Source organism: Pristiophorus japonicus, chromosome 22, assembly GCF_044704955.1.
Source record: "Pristiophorus japonicus isolate sPriJap1 chromosome 22, sPriJap1.hap1, whole genome shotgun sequence".
Classification (NCBI taxonomy): Eukaryota; Metazoa; Chordata; class Chondrichthyes; family Pristiophoridae; genus Pristiophorus; species Pristiophorus japonicus.
The window spans coordinates 57,854,085-57,878,460 of record NC_091998.1 but is presented as its reverse complement, the minus strand read 5'-3'; the positions used below and the strand labels follow the sequence as shown (position 1 = coordinate 57,878,460).

Genomic DNA, 24,376 nt, shown 5'->3' with positions numbered 1-24,376 from the left:
CCCTAGTGGCCATTCTGCATGTACCTTGACATCAATTGTCACTATCTTATTCAACTGTGAGGGACGTTTTAGTGAGCCTGATCTTATCCTCACCGTGGCCAATTTGTCTTTCTTAGCACAGGAACACTGACATCCTTTAAGTCAGCAGAGACATGGAGTCAAGTGTGGGATCTTCTGGTCTGTATGGCTTAGTTTGTGCTGCCTTTACCAATGCAACAATCAGGAGCTAAAAGGAATTAAAAAACATTCTAATTGTTTTACAATCATGGGACTCTATATAGAGCAACTCTTGCAATCTTCAGTTGTATTTTCTCACAATTTGGAGTGTGGAGATGGAAAGCAGTTCGAGCTTTGCATCAGTACAAACTAGGTAATATAATTAAGGTGCAGTCACCCAAAGCACACTTGTCAAGCAATGTGAGACCTTGGGCTTTACAACCACTGAATTATAACTGCAACCCAGAGTCAATTTAAGTTCAGAAAGTTCTTGGGTGGTCCACTGGGATTGCCCAGGAGATGTTTAAAGTTCATTGTCAACGTGAACAGAAAGCCTGACTTTCAACATTACTTGTTTTTGGGATGTGGGCAACATTGACAGTATTTAGTGTCCATTCCTGGTTTTCCTGCGGCATCAAGAGTCACATTTGGCCAGATAAGGTAGGAGTGGTAGGCCCTTCCCTGAAGGACAGTGAACCAGTTGGGTTTTTGCAACAAAACAATAGCTTTAATAATTACCATTTTCTGGTGAATTTAATTTCAGAATTTACCATGGTGGGATTGGGAACTTATGACCTTTGGGTTGCTGTTCCACTGCCGCCGCCCCATGGCTACCATGTCAACTAGTGAAGCTCTGGGCAGGCATTATCTTTCTTAAACGGCAGTCTTAATTCCCACAATGGTGTATGAAACTAATTATATAAAATAGTTAAATTTGATGGCGATTGTTTGCTTTTTATCACCTCACACCTTTCCTTCACATTGCTAAATTCTTAAGATATTTGACTGAAAATATCTTTAAAAGTTTGAAAACTATTCACTGGTTGAGTTGGAGTTGGTCTATTGTAGCCTGATGTCACATTATCGTCTGATTAAAAACTGTTAATTATTTAGAGGGCTTGGGTAGTGCAGATACTGGACCTTTACTTCCAGGACCTGTGCTGGAATCCAACCCAGATGAAATTGGGTTTTGTGATTATTGTAAGGGTCCTACATGAAATGAATTTGGGAAGTCTCAAGGCACAAAACTACTAATTCAACACCAACTTGACACTAAACTTGCACTTAGTGGCTAAAGCAGACTGGTTTGGGAAATGGAAAATGTCATACTGTTGTCATTCTTCTGAATTTAGGCTGAGGCATATTGATAGGACACAGCAGATGTAATTTTATTTTGCATCTAGCTTTACTACACCTACTCTAGGAATGCTTGATGACTTATCAAGAAGTAAAAAAAAAAAAATCCAGTTATGTTTCTACCTGCATAGGTTTCACACAGTGGCAGAACGCAGGAAATCCAAGAAGGAAGGGCAAAATAAATATTTGAGAACATTGTAAAGGAACCTTGAAATGCAGAATGTCCGGAACAAATTTCAATGTTATTAGTGCAAGGTCATATAGACAAGAAATGTTCCACCTTTATTCTGAAAACAAAAATCACTTAATTCCACTTCAGGTCGATAATGTTGATACGAGGTGTGACTGCTCATAAGAGACTCCAAAAAGAGTCTAACATTCTACACGCACTCTAGTGAACCTAGATAGAATTGTAATACAAGGGGAAGACCCCCAAAGGGATTGGAATCGGAGTAGCTTTCCTAGCTTCAACATATAGAAGTGTATTTCGGATTCCCCCACTGGCTCAACAATGTGCAACTCAGCCATACAGACCAGTGTGTCCCAGCTCGAATTCCCGTTTTGTACTGAGTTAGCTAATCTCAGCCAGGGCAACAGTTGGGATATTACAATTACTAAAGACCCTAGGCAAGAAAGATAAGAAATAAGTGAGCCAGAATTCCTGATACTGATTACTATCTCGTACCTCTTGCTGGAAGGTGTGCAGTTGTAGTTATTGGGTGAACATAGGATGAAGCTCGGCTATGATTACTCTGATGGCTTTATAGCTTATCAACGCTCACTGTGGGGTCTCATGTGTTCAGAATGGCCACTTGAAAATGGTACAGGAGGGCAGTCAACACAGACTGTACTCTAGATGAAGTCCACATCTTCAGGAAAGGAAGTCCAAAAACTGAAGTAAAAAACTATTCGAGTTGAATGCAGACTTTGGGATAAATCTGCAAAATAAACGTGGCTTTAGGTGACCATTCCTTCTGGTGCTAAAGCATTTGGAACATGTAATTAAACAGCAACAGTACATCAGAACAGAGACCACCACAGATCACTATATACAATGTGAAGCAGGAGCATGCAAATCAGACAGAACTGTTTCGGTACTTAAAAACCGAATCTCCTCACATTTTCCGTAGATAATTTAGTCTAATATTTTAAAGCACTCCAAACTTAACATGAGCAGAATAATAAAAAGAGGTACATTGATGTATACCTGTATATATAAAAAAATAATTTTCCCAAAACCAGATGGTTTACTGGCACTTGTAAACAAATAATTTTCTTCCAAAGCATTCTTCTATTGAAAATACCAAAGGGTTTTTATCTGCACACAGCATTTCGTATATGTTCTACAGCCAGCCATATGTTGGAAACCACGTCCAGTACAAGTGTTTCTTTGTGGTCACAAGGGCTGCAATTATCAGGGCACATTTCTTGCATTTTCTTTACTACTGTGTATTATGAGGAAATTACGCAGTGATAAAAGTATTATGGAAACAACTTTCTGTTTAGTTGACTATTATCGGCTACAGAATCATTAGTGAGTGTAATTATTAGGTTTATTTAGTGTATTGATGCCAATTTCTCAAGCACACCTTAAAATAGAAGACACAGAATGAATGGAGACATTGAGAGTCAAAACAGCCTGTAAGCAAGCTCATCAATGAGAAAACAAGGAGGACAGGCCTCAGTTAGTTACCTTAAGGAGGACAAAGTGTAGGACCTAACAGGTTGTTTAAAGAAATAAGGAAAAAAAATAACGGAGACCATACACATTATATCTTCGTTAGTAGGAGGTAGGACAGTTTCCTCAAAGTGGTTGAAAGCAATGTTCCCGTTAAATTGTGCGGCCAGTCGCACAGTGATCTGGAGGTCCCGAGCAGGCTACTCGCTGGCTTTTAAATGGAAAAGTTGAGACGTAATCATGAATCCTTAGTGAAACCACATTTGGAGTATTGTGTGCAGATTTAAATGCCACGCAGCCCATTAAAGGAGCCCTCAAAAAATGAGCGGGGAACATTGGTTGGAAGTGGGTAGTGGTATCCCACAGGGTTCTATTCTGGGACCACTTCTGTTCACTGTGTATACCAATAATGTGGATATAGGCCTAGAGGGAATGGTGTCCACATTTGAAGACATAGGAGGCACACTAAATAGTAAACGATGGAATGGGCAAAAAAGTGGCAAATTGAGTTCAGTGTCAGTTTCAAGTGTGAAGTTGGTACACGTTGGCTTTAAATTGAAAGTAATCATTATACTTTGAATGGGGAAAGCTGGGTGATATGGTAGTTTAAGTTCACAAGACATTAAAGCAGCACCTCTGGTGAATAGAAAGAGAAAATACTGGAAATCTCAGCGGGTCAGGCAGCATATGTGGAGAGAAAGCAGAGTTAACGTTTCGGGTCGATGGCCCTTCATCAGAACTGGAGTGTGTTCGGAAAGAACAGATTCTTAACAAGCACTGAAAGGGGTAGGGGAAGAAAGAACAAAAGGGAACGTCTGTGATAAGGGGGAAGACAAGAGAGATTAGAGAGACAAAAGGGATGATGGGCTGAATTGAAATGGTAATGCCAGGAGTTAGAAAAACATTAATCAAGATAGGGTGTGAATGGCGGGATTATGACCAACTCCCATTAGAAACGAGGAGGAAAAAAAGAAACAGGCTCCGGTGAATAAGGTCATTAAAAATGCTAATAGAATGCTGGATTTTATGGCAAGAGTTATAGAATATAAAAGTTGAGATGTAATCATGAATCCTTAGTGAAACCACATTTGGAGTATTGTGTGCAGATTTGACACTATAGAAAGGATGCTAGGACAGTAAAGAGGATACAGTGCAGGTTCACTGGCTGGTATGAGGAAATACAAATACAAGATGGCTAGTGTTAGAACAGTGATTTGATAGAAAAGTTTAAAATCCTGAAGGATTTTGAAGATAGATTGCTTCCAGTGATTGAGCTGTTTAGACCAGGGGGACATAGATACAAGATTAAATGGAAGAGATTTTTTAAATAGAGAGCAGGAGAAATTTATTAGCACGAGGATTGTGAGGCTGTGGAATGCACTACCGGTTAGTAATTGAAGCAGAGACCATGTCAATATTTAAGAATAGGTTAGAAAATGTGGTTGAAGGAAATGGAAATAAAGGGATAGGAGAATAATTAAAGCACTGCTTGTGCGGAGGATAAACACCAACATGGGCTGGTTGAGAGGAATGGTCTTTCTCGTGTTCTAATTTCTATGTAATTCTACGAACATGGAAATGCAGCCATTCAGGTACAGCCTGCCTCACTTTTCAGCATATGGGAAAGCTCCAAAATAAGACAGATGGGTCTCTGTCATAGGTGTCTGCAAGAGCAGATTTTATGGAATCACCCTGATAAATTGAAGTTTAATCAACATATCTGGTTAGGTCAATAATGTTTCACAAAAAAAGTGAAAACTTGTCCATATAGCACAAAAATTCAATGCAGCTGTTGGCATAGGATATATTTTGGTGCAACTGGTACAGTGCCAATACAACAGTGTAATTCAGTGTAGCTGTGTCAGTGCAATACTGAAATTCTATACCTGGAAAAGTGCCAGTACTGAAAGCTAGATTGTCACGGACTAACTTCGCATTGCCAATTACAGAGCAAGCCAATACTGACCCTAGCGTAAGCTAAAGCAGATTTTTATTAGGAAACAATACCTTCAGTTCTTTGATTAAGGGGCTCTGGAATTGCCCTGGGGCTCCGCCAGCAAAAAGTGGTTTGTGCCATGTCCCGTGATTAGTGCATCGCGCTGACCTCTTTGCGCCCTCGGGAAAAATTCCCCGCGGGACATGAGGTTGGCGTGGGTCGATGCCACCAACAGTTTCTCGGGGCGAGAATCTGTAGTAGCTGGGGCGCCCCGGCCGCCCTTCAAGGGGAGGGATACTGTGGTGGCCGGCATTTTTTTTCAGTTGGCTCGACAATGGCGGTCGCCAACATGCAGATCTTGGGTGCCAGGCCGCTGGCCCAGCCGATACCCCTCCCTGGTTGCCCAGTGGGTGCCACTAAAGTGGCTGCAGAACTCGCAGTAGGCCTCTCCTTTAAAAGGGGAGGGACATTGTGATGAGTCAGCGTGATGTGGCAGAGTGTCGTGCACCGTTTCCGCAACCAACATTTTTTTTTAGTGAAAGAGGCCAATTCTGTGCCGGGGCCGCGTTTCCCGCACTGGCGCAAAAAAAATCAAATAATTTGAATTGGCCGCCCCAAAACCAACATGGGCCAATTTCAGCCCCTAAGTCTCCTAAACGGTCAGTGGGAAATTGGTAGCCAACTTGGAGAGGCTAAAGCCCACTTTGGCCCAGCCATCACCCATCCATCCCTGTTGTAGCAAAGCTAAATGGAATAAATATGCAACAAGTGACCTGTACTATAATTTTGCAAAGTGGGTGTTTGGTAACTAACCAATAAAATCTTTGTCAACAATAACATATATTTATATCACGTCTTTAGCGCAATAAAATGCTCCAAGGCGCTTCACAGGAGTGTTATAAAAAGTAATGGACACCGAGCCATATAAGATGTTAGGGCAGATGACCAAAAACTTGGTCAAAGAGGTAGGTTTCAAGGAGCGTCTTAAAGAAGGAGAGAGAAGTGGAGAGGCGGAGGGAAATAGGGAGGGAATTCCAGAGTTTAGGGCCTAGACAGCTGAAGGCATGGCCACCGAGCAATTAAAATCAGAGATTTCAAAAGGCAGAGCGCAGAGGTCAAGGGGGATTTTAGGGCTGGAGGAGATAACAGAGATAGGGAGGGGCGAGGCCATGGAGGGATGTGTAAACCAGGATGAAAATCGAGGCATAACTGGGAGCCAATGTAGGTCAACAAACACGGGTGATGGGTGAGCGGGACTTAGCACGTGGGCGGCAGAGTTTTAGATGACCTCAAGTTTATAGAAGGCATGTCTAAAGAGGCCGGACAGGATTGCATTAGAATAGTCAAGTCTCGAGTTGATAAGGGCTTGGATGAGGGTTTCGGCAGCAGATAAGTTGAGGTAAGGGTGTAGACGGGTGATATTACAAAGGTGTAAATGGGCAGTCTTAGTTGTAGAATGAATATGAGGTATCATGATCAAATATGACACCAATGTTGCGAAGAGACTTGGTCAACTTTAGACAGTTGCCGGGGAGAGAGAGTGAATCAGTAGAACGGGAACGGAGTTTATGGCGTGAACCGAAGACAATGGTTTTGATCTTCCCAATATTTAATTGGAGGAAATTTCTATTCAACCAGTGCTGGATGTCAGCCAAGTAGTCTGATAGTATACAGACAGTGGAGGGTTCGAGAGAGGTGGAGGAAAGGTAGAGCTGGGTACGTGTGAAAACTCACGTTGTGTTGCCGGATGATGTCACCGAGGGGCAGCATGTAGATGAGAAATAGGAGTGGGCCAAGGATAGATCCTTGGGGACACCAGAGGTGACAGTGCAAGATCAGGAAGGAAAGCCATTATTGCAGGTGATTCTATGGTTACGGCTGGAAAGAAATGAATGAAACCAGGCGAATGCAGTCCCATCCAGTTGGACGACGGTGGAAAGCCGATGGAACAGAATTTTGTGGTCAACCATGTCAAAGGCTGCAGACAGGTCCAGAAGGACGAGAAGGGATAGACTGCCTTTGTTGCAGTAAATTAGGATGTAATTTGTGATCTTGGTAAGAGCAGTTTCGGTACTGTGGCAGGGCGGAAGCCTGATTGGAGGGATTCACACAAAGAGTTCGGGGAAAAATGGGCATGGATTTTGGGGAGACAAGAAGTTCAATAACTTCATCTTCAATCAAATTAACTGACAGTACCTTTAATAATACCCAAAGACCAGGATATATGAAAAAAGTAATGTGTAGGTTTGATTTTTGTCACTGTTGCTGATAGACTAAATTTTTAACCTTTTTTAAATTGAAAAACTCAGATGAAGTACAACACAAGTTGGAAAGAGTAAGAGAGAAGATAAAAAGCCAGTAGATTTTAGGAGGCAGGGAAAACCGAGGGAGGTTAAGGAATTCCAGTTTTGTGGTCCTGGGAAAGAATGAGTTAGAAGAGACAGCATAACGAGTTGATTTCCACAGTGATGATGTAGGAGAAAAAGTATTTTCCTCTTTCCTGCTGTCTTGGTCTAAGCAATGCTTTCCTTTTATAATTATCGTGCTGTGGCTTGAAGCTAACGTTCTATGCAAGGATTTACAGTTGAAGTCTATTAAAAATGTTAGTTATCATAAACTAGTATTAATTAAAATTTGCACTTAAAATGCTTAGTGGTAAAATCAATAATGGCCATTTTGAAGTCTAACCTTCCAATATACCATTCCAATTCAAACCCTCATAAAAATCCTGATCTAACATTTTTGGCAAACTAATTATATGGCTAATATACTGATTTTATTTGAGAAGGTTACAGAACTGACGGATACGTGTGAAGCAGTGGATTTCAGGAACGCATTTGACAATGTCCCACATAACTGACAGATTCACAAGTTGCTTGCCCATAGGATAGGTGGCAAAGCATTCGGCTGGATTGGTGGTGCCGGTGTTGGGAGGTGGAAGCCAGTTGACAGTGAAATGCCAGGGTTTGCAGTATTGGGGCTGCTGTATTTGTAATAATTAAAAATAACTCTGAGGAGATGTTGAAGTTTGTGATGTTACCAAATTGAGTGTAGTGGTCAATGATGCCAAACCATGTGCAATAATCCAAATATGGATAAGTGGAGTGGAGTACATGTTAAACGGCTCAGTGGTTGAGGTAATAGAGTAGGAAACAGATATTGGTGGATCAAGTTCAGTATAGGCAGAGAATAAAACAAAAGGATTATTGGTGGAAGCCCATAGAAGGATGATTTCTGAACTTAAGAGAGCTGAGTTATAAAGAAAGACTGTCTATTGGGACTTTACTCTCTGGAAAAGAGGAAGATGGCAGAGGCTTGATTTTCACAGCTATGGAGAATCTAGATTCAGGAAAGGTCTTTTGTTGGGAATAGAATTTGAGAATAACATATTTAAGGAGTGTGGAGAGAAAACAGGAAATTTGGGCCATTTTCAAAATAAGAGGGCAATAGGATTGTAGACCAAAGGTGTGGTACAACAGAAAAGCTGGATGAATTCTTGCTGGGAAAGGCATACAGGGCTAGAATCATGGTTGGGTAGGTGGGATGCACCAATTCTGTTGCCCCAAACATTGCTATGTGCTGTGTTTATTAATATTTAGTTATCAATCAACTCTGCTCCATACAGAAGTTAAAGGACATCCCTGAACATGTGAGGCATACATGTGCTTGTGTGTAAAAGACAAACCTGTGTGTCTATGCACGCACACATACACCAGTTGGTACCTTGCACAAAGGCTTCCTTCCATGAGTCAGGTCATGATTGACTACTGTTAAATTTCCCAAGTGCACACTATTTGGTAATATACTGTAGGAGGGATAGGCCCAATAGAGAGACAAACACACACACAGAAACAGGCATACAAACACAAGTACATACGTGCACATATAGGCAATAAACAGTGATGCTAAAGTCCCAGAAGCCAGGGGAATCTTAAACCCTCGTAAGGTTTGTATGGAGCAGAATCGATTGATTACTGAAAATGTATTTGAATGGCTCAGTCTAATAGAGCAGGATTCAATTAAAACATGCTTGCTGGTTTGGGCATATCCAGCTTCAGGGTGACAAATGTTTTCCAGCTCAGGTTACACTAACTGATGCAAACAAAACAGCCTTGACAATGGATGCTGCATGACATACCCTGGATTGTTTAGGTTCATGGCAGTTTCAGGTAATTTGAGCACAACATCGAAAGCTATGACAGGAAAGCTCTGGTCAGACCCTATCTGGAGCACTGTGTCCAGTTCTGGGCACCTCAGGAAAGATATATTGGCTTTGGAGGGGGAGCAGCGCCAGAATGATACCGGGGCTAAAAGGGTTAAATTATGAGGATGGGTTGCAGAGACCAGGCTTGTATTCCCTGGAGTATAGAAGATTAAGAGGTGATCTAATTAAGTATTTCAGATGATTAAAGGATTTGCTAGGGTAGATAGAGTGAAACTATTTCCTCTGGTGGGGGAGTCCAGAACAAGAGGACATAATCTTAAAATTAAGAGCCAGGCCTTTCATGGGTGATGTCAGGAAGCATTTCTTCACACAAATTGGAAATGTGCTTTCAAAGCTGTTGAATTAAAAATGTCAAAAGTGAGATCAATAAAGCTTTGTTAGGCAAGTGTATTAAGGGATATGGAACCAAGCTGGGTAGATGGGAGGTAAATGGCTGAGCAGGCTTCAAGGAGCTGAATGGCCTACTCCTTTTCCTATCTTCCTATCACTTCTCGAAATGTCAAAACCTGTGCAATGCATTTTGTCCATGACACAGAGCTGGTCAGTTTCAGTGTAAATCAAAATGTTTTTTTTCATTTGATCATTACAAGTTAACAGGTGCCACAGTGCCCTAATGTACAAATATACCGGTCGGCTCCAGGGCAATGCAGGGAAAACAAAAAGGCAGAAGCTAGTTGTGAGGGAGGGAAAGGCAGAGATTAAGTTATTCCATGCTACCCATCAGCAATTCCTGGCAACCACACAAAGCATTGAGGGCAACCACACAGCATTGACTAGCTTGAGAGTTGGTTGCCTGTTTGAATTTTTGCGCAGGAAATTGTGCATAGTTAATTAAAAGAAGAAAATAGGGGAATGAAGATAAACAAAACCTGAGAATTATACAGATGCAAAAAATTCTCACTATCCCTTTGGACAGTGTCTAATCTTCCACTTGGGCATTACAATTTATCGCAATTTCTGATCTCAGCTGTACTCCAGAACCCCCCCACCAATTTTCCTCTTAGCCACATTCCACTGCCTTTTCTTCTATTTGGATATACTGATTTCTCCTTTTGTCCCTCTAATAATGCCTTTCACATGCCCGACCTTTACACTGCACACAACGCCTTCTTTTCTGGCTATTAAACTAATTTGCTGCATCTTTGTGGAAATTGCATATTTGTACCAGTTCTTCTCCCCTCTTTTTGTTTAGCTCGGGCCCGTAAAGGAGTTTCTCCTCTTGACTGCATCAAATTTGTCGAAGAGTTCCACCCAAATGTCAATCTGTCTTTCTCTTTTCAGACATTGAATCACCCTCTGTGTATTTCCAGCATTCATGACTTCTTTGTATCTCATTGATTTGTTATTGATCCAATTTAATATATTTAAAAGCAGCCACCCAGCTCGTCATTTCCTGGAACTGATGTAGAAGCAAGACTTTCAGCGAATAGTGTAGATTACTGTATTCAAATTTAAATTCCTTCCAACAGAAAAAATAAAAATAAAAAGTTCTAGAAATTAAACAAAGGACAATGATCTTTTATTGTCTTACAGATTTCAATACAACCTAACAAAGGAGATAGATTCAATAAACTTAAAACCCAAACCTACACAATATTGATTTACATATCCCAGCCATCTTAAATAGTTCATGGACATCTTGAACTGCTGCAGTCACCAGAACTGAATAATATACATTTACCACCCCCCCCCCCCCCCCACCCCACCCCACCCCCCCCCCCGACCCCGCCAAAGTTATGGAAGTAATCTGCACATACAGAAAGTCAGGACAAAGATTATTTTACGCAATGATTGTGGTGAGAGAGATGGTTTAAAACAAAACAAAGTGTATAAAATGTTGCCTTTCACCTGCAATCAATGGTCAGCAGCATTAAAATGAATGACCATTGTTGGGTGCTGTTGTCAGTTATTTTGCCAAAGGGCATTGACACCCTAATTCCACAGCACTTTGTATAAAGGAAGAAAGCTGGTCTTTGGTGCCACATGGACTAGGTACAAAACCACAGCATGTAGAACAGTATTGATGTGTTCAGATAAGTTTACATTAAGTTTGGGGAATGCTCTTTTTCAAATATACAAAAGAACAAAAATGATGAAAAGGAGTAGGGACATCAAAATGGAATAATAACACAGTACTCTGTCATTTAATCACCTCTGAGCAGTTCTTTTATATTACAATGATACGACGTCCAACATCTTTACTCACAGGTTGTGAAATGTCAGCAGTGATATTGTTTCATTACAGCATAAGAGAAGAAATCCCCTCTCCCCCAGTGCTGTAGTGTCCCTATATTGTACACTTAAAATCTTTTGTGCTTTTTTGTAACTGATCATAATTTTTTTTTGCGTTCTCTTCAATAATTCTGAAGTCAGTGTTGGTGAGGGTCCATCCATCTCTTCTATACAGATGGAACTGTAGGGATCCAGGAAAGCCACTGTACTTGATGAGGAGGTTTTCAAGTTCCCTTTTATTTCCGTTTTTCAGCATCCTCCCTGTACAAGGCGTTTGATTCCTAGGATGTCACAGTCCTCACTTCACCAGTGAATGTGGAGAATAATCCCCTATATTACTGAGCTGAATAAAAAAAACTTCTGCAATTAGTGGCCCAGGGCTAATTGCTGCATTGAAGTCTTTCCCATCTTTTGCCTTCTAATGCCTTGAAATCCAGACAAGATTTGTGGCATTAGTGGCAAAATATTACTCGGTTGATTCTTTGACAACCATTGGTAGCAGTTAGAGAATCCCTAATATTTGCTTTCTTCTAGCTTGTCAAACTTTCAAACCTGGTCCGTATTCTAGTGTTCTAAAGATATTTAGAACTCTAAAGGTGCTAGATGACATTTTACAATGGGTCTGGGAGGATCTCCTACCAGTACAGTCCACACAGACATCTGCCAATAGGTTCTCACTGCTAACAATGCAAGGCAGTGCGCAGTCTCGGCTGAGCTTCAGTGGAGATGGAGCTAGGGATATTATGGTGGTTTCACCCGCTGTGTAAAAGGGAAGAATTTCAGTTGTTCTCAAACAAGGAGAGAAGGTCATCATTGCTGTTGTTTGGCATGTCTGGAGGTCCCAGGTAGGACAGGAGCTCATCTGGGTTTGTGATCTCTGGAAGAAGCTAGGTAATAGATAGAAGGAAACAAAGGGAAAAGGTTAAGATCAATTCTGTTTTTACTGTTTTGTGACAAATGAATTGAATTTTGTGTTGATGTTAAAACAGTTTAAAATTACTCAACTGAAAAAAGACTAAACAAATTTCAACCTTGAAATTCATGCCTACAGTTGACAGCTATGCAGAGAACGGAGAATGATAAGGCTGCACAAGTCATTCCACAAGAATAAAGGAGGTGATCTTGGTCTTTCTCCTTTATATTCTTAAAATCACTTTTTTAAACCTTCCTCCATGACATGTACTATTCCCCAACCAAGAGAGCAGGCAAAATACCCTCTCTGACATTGCTGTTCACTGGTCAAATAACATAATTGTCAAGGGTCATAATATAGTTAATGGTCACAGACAAGGTACAAGAGACTACTTGGCATCCATGGTGCTATACCCAGAAATGAGTCAATTCCAGGGGAAGTGAGAGAAGTGAGAACAAACACAGTTGATGGAGTTTGATTATTGAAGGGATTTGGAATTTATTTCATATCTGCGGTTTCTACCAAAATGACTAGTAGTGGATTTTTCAGTGGTTCAAAACACCGATTGCTGTGTATTATCATTGCCATGAATAGGACAAAGTGATTATTGCATCAAGATGTTGTCACCTTCAAGAGAAAAGGGGAAGAGCAAAAAGTTGACAAATACTGATGCTTGAGGATTTAACCTATGGATGCGTGGCAAAGTGCAGACGTATTTTAACTCGAGGGAGAAGTTGGGTGGGTGGGGAGTGAGATTGGCTGCAAATGATCCTGACCTCGTCGGCGTGAGTTTCGGGCAATTTTAACTTCGGGGCCTCATCTGTATGACAGTTGTCTGCCTGAAACCGATGGGCAGGGGCGTAATGTCAGCAGGCAGGAGGTCCCTGACACTCAGGTAAGTCATAGAGAGGGGTTTCGGGAGAGTGTCGTGATTGGGTGGCCCAGAGGAGCTCTCCTGACCCCTCAAGGAAAGTAAAAAAGTTAAAAAATGAAACTATTTTGACCTATTTTGGCCCAGACTGCACAGGCCACTGGTTAGAATACCAGTCAGGCCCTGATAACTTAGTCGGAGTGCAATCTGCATATTTAAAGAAGGATCCCATGCTCAGAAGAGCAGGTTAAATGGAAGTGAGTGGAACATAGAAACATAGGCCCCAAGTTTCCACATGATTTGCTCCTGATTTTTAGGAGCAACTGGTGGAGAACGGAGTATCTTAGAAATCGGAATTCTCCACATTTAAGTTTTCTGCAGTTCTAGTCAGGTAGAACAGTTTCACTTTTGAACAGAATTTGTTTTTCAAAAGGGGGCGTGTCCGGCCACTGACGCCTGATTTGAAAGTTTCCACAGTGAAAACGTACTCCAAACTAACTTAGAATGGAGCAAGTGAAGATTTTTGTAGGCTTGAAAAAACCTCGTCAACACAGTAAAAAATCAGGCGCAGGTTATAAATTAGGCGTCGGCAACGAGGTGGGGGGGGGGGGGAGGGGGGGGAAGGGAAGTCATTAAATTCTACAATAAATCCTTAGTTATACTTATACAAATATTATACAAATAAATGCAACCTGAATAAAAACTTATAAGCAAAGAAAAGATTAAATAAACCATGTTCCTACCTGTGTGAAAGTGCTTCAGGCAGCGGTTTGCCGTCGGGACCGACCGACGGCAGGGGGGAGGGGGGAGGGAGGGGGGAGGGAGGGAGAAAGCTGCAAGAAGCCTCAGTGCTGATCATGGAAGGGCAATGTGGTTTTATTAAAAAATGTTAAAAATTGAACAGCTACAAAGAATTTGAATAGTCTCAAACAAGTGCATGTGTCCCGTTTATCACAGTCTATCTTTAATTACAGAATGCACTCCCTCACCCTCACACACAGAAATATCAAGAAAATTAAAATGCAAGCCTTTGCAAGGGTTCAATAAACAAATTTTTACTTTTTCTGCAGCACTTTTTAAAATGGCCGAGTGCCAATGTTTACTTCAGACTGCGCGTGCGCGAACGCTCCAACGCGCACGCGCAGGGTTGCCGGCACGAAAAAACCTCATTTAAATTGTACCCGCTCCCTCCTACTTACAAAATCGGCGCGAGTGGTAGGCTCCGCCCCCTGTGCGCCATGCCAAGCAGACATTGAGCTGCAAAGCGCTCGAGAATAGCACTTTTTTTTCAGGTGCCGTTTTCGGCGCAAAAAACGGGCGTCCAGCTCGGAGGAGCGCCTGTTTTGCCGTGTGTGGAAACTTGGGGCCATGGAAAATAGGTGCAGGAGGCGGCCATTCGGCCCTTCGAGCCTGCACCGCCATTCAATAAGATTATGGCTGATCATTCCCTCAGTACCCCTTTCCTGATTTCTCTCCATACCCCTTAATCCCTTTAGCCGTACGGGCCATATCTAACTCCCTCTTGAATATATCCAATGAACTGGCATCAACAAATCTCTGCGGTAGGGAATTCCATAGGTTAACAACTCTCTGAGTGAAGAAGTTTCTCCTCATCTCAGTCCTAAATGGCTTACCCCTTATTCTAAGACTATGTCCCCTGGTTCTGGACTTCCCCAACATCGGGAACATTCTTCCCGCATCTAACCTGTCCAGTCCCGTCAGAATCCTATACATTTCTATGAGCTCCTCTCTCATCCTTCTAAACTCCAGTCTCTCCTCATGACAGCCCAGCCATCCCTGGAATCAGTCTGGTGAACCTTCGCTGCACTCCCTCAATAGCAAGAACGTCCTTCCTCAGATTAGGAGACCAAAACTGAACACAATATTCCAGGTGAGGCCTCACCAAGGCCCTGTACAACTGCAGTAAGACCTCACTGCTCCTATACTCAAATCCTCTAGCTATGAAGATAACATACTATTTGCCTTCTTCACTGCCTGTTGTACCTGCATGCCCACTTTCAGTGACTGATGTACCATGACATCCAGGTCTCGTTGCACCTCCCCTTTTCCTAATCTGCCACCATCCAGATAATATTCTGCCTTCGTGTTTTTGCCCCCAAAATGAATAACCTCACATTTATCCACATTATACTGCATCTGCCATGCATTTGCCCACTCACCTAACCTGTCCAAGTCACCCTGCAGCCTCTTAGTGCCCTCCTCACAGCTCACACCATCACCTAGATTAGTGTCATCCACAAACTTGGAGATATTACACTCAATTCCTTCAACTAAATCGTTAATGTATATTGTAAAGAGCTGAGGTCCCAGCACTCCACTAGTCACTGCCTGCCATTCTGAAAAGGATCAGTTTATCCCGACACTCTGCTTCCTGTCTGCCAACCAGTTCTCTATCCATGCGCTTTGATTTTTCACACCAATCTCTTGTGCGGGACCTTGTCAAAAGCCTTTTGAAAGTCCAAATACACCACATCCACTGGCTCCCCCTTGTCCACTCTGCTAGTTACATCCTCAAAAAATTCCAGAAGATTCGTCAAGCATGATTTCCTTTCATAAATCCATGCTGACTTGGTCCAATCCTGTCACTGCTTTCCAAATGCGTTGCTATTTCATCCTTAATGATTGATTCCAACATTTTCCCCACTTCTGATGTCAGGCTAACCGGTCTATAATTACCCGTTTTCTCTCCCTCCTTTTTTAAAAAGTGGTGTTACATTAGCTATCCTCCAGTCCATAGGAACTGATCCAGAGTCAATAGACTGTTGGAAAATGATCACCAATGCATCCACTATTTCTAGGGCCACTTCCTTAAGTACTCTGGGATGCAGACTATCAGGCCCCGGGGATTTATCAGCCTTCAATCCCATCAATTTCCCTAACACAATTTCCCGCCTGATAAGGATATCCTTCAGTTCCTCCTTCTCACTAGACCTACTGTCCCCTAGTACATTCGGAAGGTTATTTGTGTCTTCCTTCGTGAAGACAGAACAGAAGTATGTGTTCAATTGTTCTGCCATTTCTTTGTTCCCCATTATAAATTCACCTGAATCCGACTGCAAGGGACCTATGTTTGTCTTCACTAATCTTTTTCTCTTCACATATTTATCGAAGCTTTTGCAGTCAGTTTTTATGTTCCCTGCAAGTTCCTTTCGTACTCTATTTTCCCCCTCTTAATTAAACCCTTAGTCTTCCTCTGTTGAATTCTAAATGTCTCCCAGTCCTCAGGTTTGTTGCTTTTTCTAGCCAAATTATATGTCTCTTCCTTGGCTTTAACACTATCCTGAATTTCTCTTGTTGAGCCACCTTCACCGTTTTATTTTTACTCCAGACAGGGATGTACAATTGCTGAAGTTCATCCATGTGATCTTTAAATGTTTGCCATTGCTTATCCACTGTCAACCCTTTAAGTATCCTTTGTCAGTCTATTCTAGCCAATTCACGCCTCATACCGTCGAAGTTACCTTTCCTTAAGTTCAGGACCCTAGTTTCCGAATTAACTGTGTCACTCTCCATCTTAATAAAGAATTCTACCATATTATGGTCACTCTTCCCCAAGGGGCCTCGCACAACTAGATTGCTAATTAGTCCCTTCTCATTACACATCACCCAGTCTAGGATGGCCAGCTCTCTAGTTGGTTTCTCGACATATTGGTCTAAAAAACCATCCCTAATACACTCCAGGAAATCTTCCTCCATTGCTACCAGTTAGGTTAGCCCAATCAATATGTAGATTAAAGTCGCCCATGATAACTGCTGTACCTTTATTGCACACATCCCTTATTTCTTGTTTGATGCTGTCCCCAACCTCACTACTGGTGTTTGGTGGTCTGTACACAACTCCCACTAGCGTTTTCTGCCCTTTGGAATTCCGCAGCTCCACCCATACCGATTCCACATCATCCAGGCTAATGTCCCTCCTTACTATTGCATCAGAGGCTCAGGTCCCCAGAGTGATTTTGACAGGTTGCTGCCCAGTTTCTACTGAACAGGTGGTTAATAGAGCCCCTATTGTCCTCAGCTGCCATCCTCTGTATCTTTATTCATTTCAAGTTGGCAGGCTGAGCAGAGATTCAGGAGCAGTTCCAGTAATTACAAAGTGTACACAATACATTAACTTTCCATTTTTTGTCAGTAGAATTATGATGTCTTTGGCAAGCAAAGAATTTGGCTTAAATCCGTTCGCTGAGGGATAGATACCTTTAGTTTCTTACTGTAACCGTACGACAGAACGCTCCTTGTGATTAATTGCAAATGGTTCCTCTAACATTATTCAACATTAATAATTTACTACACATGAAATAGTCAGCAAATGTTAACATGCTCCCAATCTATCGGAATACTATCCGTCAACGATAATACTTCTCTTCTCTAAAATTATATCACAATTAGTGATATTTTACATCTGAAAGAGTGGCGAGTGCAGACTCAATCACGGCTTTTAAAAAGGAGTTGGATAAGTAACTGAAATTTAAAAAATTTCAAGGCTACGGGGAAAGGGTGGGGGAGTGGGACTAGCTGAGGTGTTCTTGCAGAGAGCAGGCACGGGCTCGACAGGCTGAGTGGCCTCCTTCTGTGCTATAACCGTTCTATGATTCTAAGTGAGTCACTTGTCCACTTTTTCTCCTCCTTTGAGAACATAGGAACAGGAGGAGGCTATTCAGCCCGTTGAGCCTGTTCTACCATTCAATTACATCATGGTTAATTTGTACCTCAACTCCCTTTACCTTTGCTCCGTATCCCATAATATCTTTACCTAACAAAAATCTATCTATCTCAGTTTTGACATTTTTGATTGACTCCCAGCTTTTTGGGGGACGAGAATTCCAGATTTCCACTAGCCTTTGTGTGAAGAAGTGCTTCCTGACACCACTCCTGAAATGCTTAGCTCTCATTTTTAGATTATGTCTCCTTGTTCTGGACTTGCCCACCAAAGGAAATAGTTTTTCTCGATCTACTAATATATCCTTGAATCATCTTAAAACACCTTAATTATATCACCCCTTCATCTTCTATATACCAGGGAATACAAGCCTAGACTATGCAACCTGTCCTTATAATTCACCCTTTTTAGCCCCAGTATCATTCATAGAAAAAAAACATAGAAACATAGAAAATAGGTGCAGGAGTAGGCTATTCGGCCCTTCGAGCCTGCACCGTCATTCAGTAAGATCATGGCTGATCACCCACCCCACCCCACACCTCCCGGCCCCCCAGCCACAACTCCCTCCCGAACACATCCAACTCCCTCCCGAACACATCCAATGAACTGGCATCAACAACTCTCTGTGGCAGGGAACCCCACAGGCCAACAACTCCCCGAGTGAAGAAGTCTCTCCCCATCCCAGCCCCAAACAGCCCACCCTCCATCCTAAGACCGTGTCCCCCAACCCCGCCACCCCCCAGCTCCAGACCCACCCAACACCGGGAACACTTCCCCTGCATCCAACCTGCCCCGTCCCGTCAGAATCCTTCCCAAGTGCCGAACACCCCCGGATGTCGAGCCCCCACGACGCCAACCACACCACATCCACCAACCGCCATCTGCGCAGTCAACCCGTCCACCCCACTCCGAACACTCCCCGCACCGAGGCACAGAGCCCCCAGGCCCGCTCCTTCAACACACGTCACCCCCCCCAGACCTCCGCTGCAATGTGGCCCCTCCCGTGTCCCGCCCTGGGTTTCTCCGCCCCCCCACCTCTCTCCCCTCCACCTCCCCTCCACTTCCCTTTGCCTCCCAGCACAGGCTCCCATCTTGGGGGCGGTAACCTTCTGGGCCAGGAATTTTAGACCCCAGCGTGGAAGTCCTGCTCCCGCCGCAGAATTGGGCTTACCACCCCTCAATGGAAGCGGAGTGCAATTTCCCACACTCCACTTCCATTTGGGGGCAGTTAGCGGGGTACGACTGGATGCTCCTGTGATAGTTTGAACTGGTGCTCCCCACTCTCTGTCCTGTGACAGTGGGAACTGGTGCTCTCCATTCTACTGAATCTGCGCTGCACCCCCTCCAAGGCTAATATATCCTTCGTGAGGTACAGTGTCTAGAACTGGACAACCGAGACTCCAGGATGGTATGTTGCCTCCCTGGTGCAAGGGTCAAGGATGTCTCGGAGCGGGTGCAGGACATTCTAAAAAGGGAAGAACAGCCAGTTGTCGTGGTGCACATTGGTACCAACGACATAGGTAAAAAAAGGGATGAGGTCCTATGAAACAGATTTAAGGAGCTAGGAGCTAAATTAAAAAGTAGGACCTCAAAAGTAGTAATCTCAGGATTGCTACCAGTGCCACGTGCTAGTCAGAGTAAGAATCGCAGGATAGCGCAGATGAATACGTGGCTTGAACAGTGGTGCAGCAGGGAGGGATTCAAATTCCTGGGGCATTGGAACCAGTTCTGGGGGAAGAGGTGGGACCAGTACAAACCGGATGGTCTGCACCTGGGCAGGACCGGAACCAATGTCCTAGGGGGAGTGTTTGCTCGTGCTGTTGGGGAGGAGTTAAACTAATATGGCAGGGGGATGGGAACCAATGCAGGGAGACAGAGGGAAACAAAAATGAGACAAAAACAAAAGACAGAAAGGAGATGAGGAAAAGTGGAGGGCAGAGAAACCCAAGACAAAAAACAAAAAGGGCCACTGTACAGCAAAATTCTAAAAGGACAAAGGGTGTTAAAAAAACAAGCCTGAAGGCTTTGTGTCTTAATGCAAGGAGTATCCGTAATAAGGTGGATGAATTAACTGTGCAAATAGATGTTAACAAATATGATGTGATTGGGATTACGGAGACATGGCTCCAGGATGATCAGGGCCGGGAACTCAACTTCCAAGGGTATTCAACATTCAGGAAGGATAGAATAAAAGGAAAAGGAGGTGGGGTAGCATTGCTGGTTAAAGAGGAGATTAATGCAATAGTTAGAATGGACATTACCCTTGGATGATGTGGAATCTATATGGGTCGAGCTGCAGAACACCAAAGGGCAAAAAACGTTAGTGGGAGTTTTGTACAGACCTCCAAACAGTAGTAGTGATGTTGGGGAGGGCATCAAACAGGAAATTAGGTGTGCATGCAATAAGGGTGCAGCAGTTATAATGGGTGACTTTAATATGCACATAGATTGGGCTAACCAAACTGGAAGCAATACGGTGGAGGAGGATTTCCTGGAGTGCATAAGGGATGGTTTTCTAGACCGATATGTCGAGGAACCAACTAGGGGGGAGGCCATCTTAGACTGGGTGTTGTGTAATGAGAGAGGATTAATTAGCAATCCCGTTGTGCGAGGCCCCTTGGGGAAGAGTGACCATAATATGATGGATTTCTGCATTAGGATGGAGAATGAAACAGTTAATTCAGAGACCAAGGTCCAGAACTTAAAGAAGGGTAACTTTGAAGGTATGAGGCGTGAATTGGCTAGGATTGATTGGCGAATGATACTTAAGGGGTTGACTGTGGATGGGCAATGGCAGACATTTAGAGACCGCATGGATGAACTACAACAATTGTACATTCCTGTCTGGCGTAAAAATAAAAAAGGGAAGGTGGCTCAACCGTGGCTATCAAGGGAAATCAGTGATAGTATTAAAGCCAAGGAAGTGGCATATAAATTGGCCAGAAATAGCAGCGAACCCGGAGACTGGGAGAAATTTAGAACTCAGCAGAGGAGGACAAAGGGTTTGATTAGGGCAGGGAAAATGGAGTACGAGAAGAAGCTTGCAGGGAACATTAAGACGGATTGCCAAAGTTTCTATAGATATGTAAAGAGAAAAAGGTTAGTAAAAACAAACGTAGGTCCCCTGCAGTCAGAATCAGGGGAAGTCATAACGGGGAACAAAGAAATGGCGGACCAATTAAACAAGTACTTTGGTTCGGTATTCACTAAGGTGGACATTAACAACCTTCCGGATATAAGAGGGGTCAGAGGGTCTCGTAAGGAGGAGGAACTGAGGCAAATCCTTATTAGTCGGGAAATTGTGTTGGGGAAATTAATGGGATTGAAGGCCGATAAATCCCCAGGACCTGATGGACTGCATCCCAGAGTACTTAAGGAGGTGGCCTTGGAAATAGCGGATGCATTGACAGTCATTTTCCAACATTCCATTGACTCTGGATCAGTTCCTATAGAGTGGAGGGTAACCAATGTAACCCCACTTTTTAAAAAAGGAGGGAGAGAGAAAACAGGGAATTATAGACCGGTCAGCCTGACATCGGTAGTGGGTAAGATGATGGAATTAATTATTAAGGATGTCATAGCAGCGCATTTGGAAAAGGTGACATGATAGGTCCAAGTCAGCATGGATTTGTGAAAGGGAAATCATGCTTGACAAATCTTCTAGAATTTTTTGAGGATGTTTCCAGTAGAGTGGACAAGGGAGAACCAGTTGATGTGGTATATTTGGACTTTCAGAAGGCTTTCGACAAGGTCCCACACAAGAGATTAATGTGCAAAGTTAAAGCACATGGGATTGGGGGTAGTGTGCTGACATGGATTGAGAACTGGTTGTCAGACAGGAAGCAAAGAGTAGGAGTAAATGGGTACTTTTCAGAATGGCAGGCGGTGACTAGTGGGGTACCGCAAGGTTCTGTGCTGGGGCTCCAGCTGTTTACACTGTACATTAATGATTTAGACGAGGGGATTAAATGTAGTATCTCCAAATTTGCGGATGACACTTAGTTAGGTGGCAGTGTGAGCTGCGAGGAGGATGCTATGAGGCTGCAGAGTGACTTGGATAGGTTAGGTGAGTGGGCAAATGCATAGCAGATGAAGTATAATGTGGATAAATGTGAGGTTATCCACTTTGGTGGTAAAAACAGAGAGACAGACTATTATCTGAATGGTGACAGATTAGGAAAAGGGAAGGTGCAACGAGACCTGGGTGTCATGGTACATCAGTCATTGAAGGTTGGCATGCAGGTACAGCAGGCGGTTAAGAACGCAAATGGCATGTTGGCCTTCATAGCGAGGGGATTTGAGTACAGGGGCAGGGAGGTGTTGCTACAGTTGTTCAGGGCCTTGGTGAGGCCACACCTGGAGTATTGTGTACAGTTTTGGTCTCCTAACCTGAGGAAGGACATTCTTGCTATTGAGGGAGTGCAGCGAAGGTTCACCAGACTGATTCCCGGGATGGCGGGACTGACCTATCAAGAAAGACTGGATCAACTGGGCTTGTATTCACTGGAGTTCAGAAGAATGAGAGGGGACCTCATAGAAAAGTTTAAAATTCTGATGGGTTTAGACAGATTAGATGCAGGATGTTCCCAATGTTGGGGAAGTCCAGAACCAAGGGTCACAGTCTAAGGATAAGGGGTAAGCCATTTCGGACCGAGATGAGGAGGAACTTCTTCACCCAGAGTGGTGAACCTGTGGAATTCTCTACCACAGAAAGTTGTTAGGCCAATTCACTAAATATATTCAAAAAGGAGTTAGATATAGTCCTTACTACTAAGGGGATCAAGGGGTATGGTGAGAAAGCAGGAATGGGGTACTGAAGTTGCATGTTCAGCCATGAACTCATTGAATGGCGGTGCAGGCTCGAAGGGCCGAATGGCCTACTCCTGCACCTATTTTCTATGTTTCTATATAATTGTTGTATAACGTCTACCTTTTTGTATTCTAACCCCCTTCTGATAAAGGCCAACATACCATTAACCTTTAAAATTATTTTTTGTTCTGCCCACTAGCTTTTCATGATCTCTGTACATAGACCCCTAAATCTCTGCTCCTCCGCAGTTCCTAGTTTTGGGTCCAAAGTGGATCACTTCCCCATAGTGAACTCCATCTTTCACAGTTTTGACTACTCATTTAGAATCATTGAATAGTTACAGCACGGAAGGAAGCCTTTCGGCCCGTCGAGCCCATGCCGGCTCTCTGCAAGAGCTCTTCAGCCAGTCCCACTCCTCCACCCATTCCCTGTAGCCCTGAAATCTTTTTTTATTTCAGATATTTATCCAACTTCTTTTTAAAAGCAGTGATTGAGTCTTCCCTCGCCACTCTTTCAGGCAGTGCATTTCAGATCCTAACCACTCACTGTGTAAAAAGGTTTCTTCTTATGTCGCCTTTGGTTCCTTTGCCAATTATCTTAATTCTGTGTCCTCTGGTTCTCGACCCTTGTGCCAATGGGAAAAGTTTCTCTCTATCTATTCTGTCCAGACCCCTCATGATTTTGAACACCTCTATCACATCTCCTCTCAATCTTCTCTGCTCCAAGGAGAACAACCCCAGCATCTCCAGTCTATCCACGTAATTGAAGTCCCTCATCCCTGGAACCACTCATAAATCTTTTCTGCATCCTCTCGAAGGTCTTCACATCCTTCCTAAAGTGCAGTGCCCAGAATTGGACACAATACTCCAGTTGAGGCTGAACCAGTGTTTTATACAGGTTCATTATAATATCTATGCTTTTGTACTCTATACATCCATTCATGAAGCCCAGGATCCCGTAAGCTTTTTTAATGGCTTTCTCAACCTGCCCTGCCACGATTAGTGCCCTGCCTCTAGGTCTCTCTGTTCATGCACCCCCTTTAGGATTGTATAATTTAGTTTGTATAGCCTCTCCTCGTTCTTCCTACCAAAATGTATCACTTCGCACTTTTCTGCTTTAAATGTCATCTACCATCTGTCCGCTCATTCCACCAGCCTGTCTATGTCTTCTTGAAGTCTATCACTATCCTCCTCACTCTTCACTATGCTTCCAAGTTTTGTGTCATCTGCAAATTTTGAAATTGTGCCCTGTACACCCACATCCAAATCATTAATATATATCAGGAAAAGCAGTGGTCCTAGTACCGACCCCTGGAGAACACCACTGTATACCTTCCTCCAGTCAGAAAAACAACAGTTCACCACTACGGTTTCCTGTCACTTTGCGAATTTTGTATCCATGCTGCCACTGTCACTTTTATTCCATGGGCTTCAACTTTGCTGGCAAGCCTATTATGTGGCACTTTGTCGAACACCTTTTGGAAGTCCATGTAGACCACTTGATCTATCAATGTTCCATTGCAACTTTCTTCTCCCATCTACACTATTTGCTGTGCCACCTAATTTAGCATCATTTACAAACTTGGATCTACGTATCTCTATTCCTTTATCGAAGCCATTTATAAATGTAGTGTACAGATGTGGATTCAGTACGGATGTGACACCACTAGTCACATCT

At 43.1% G+C, this 24,376-nt stretch overlaps 1 protein-coding gene across 3 annotated transcripts in view; it reads right to left on the bottom strand.

The window, feature by feature from the left end:
- Positions 1-10,921: 10,921 nt before the first annotated feature.
- Positions 10,922-24,376, bottom strand: part of LOC139235052 (zinc finger MIZ domain-containing protein 1-like) — a 293,638-nt gene continuing 280,183 nt past the window's right edge. For all 3 annotated transcript variants that reach the window (XM_070866173.1, XM_070866174.1, XM_070866175.1), the window contains one exon: positions 10,922-12,311. In XM_070866173.1, the coding sequence (XP_070722274.1) occupies positions 12,204-12,311 (108 nt within the window). In that variant the 3' untranslated portion in view covers positions 10,922-12,203. The remainder of the gene's footprint in view (positions 12,312-24,376) is intronic.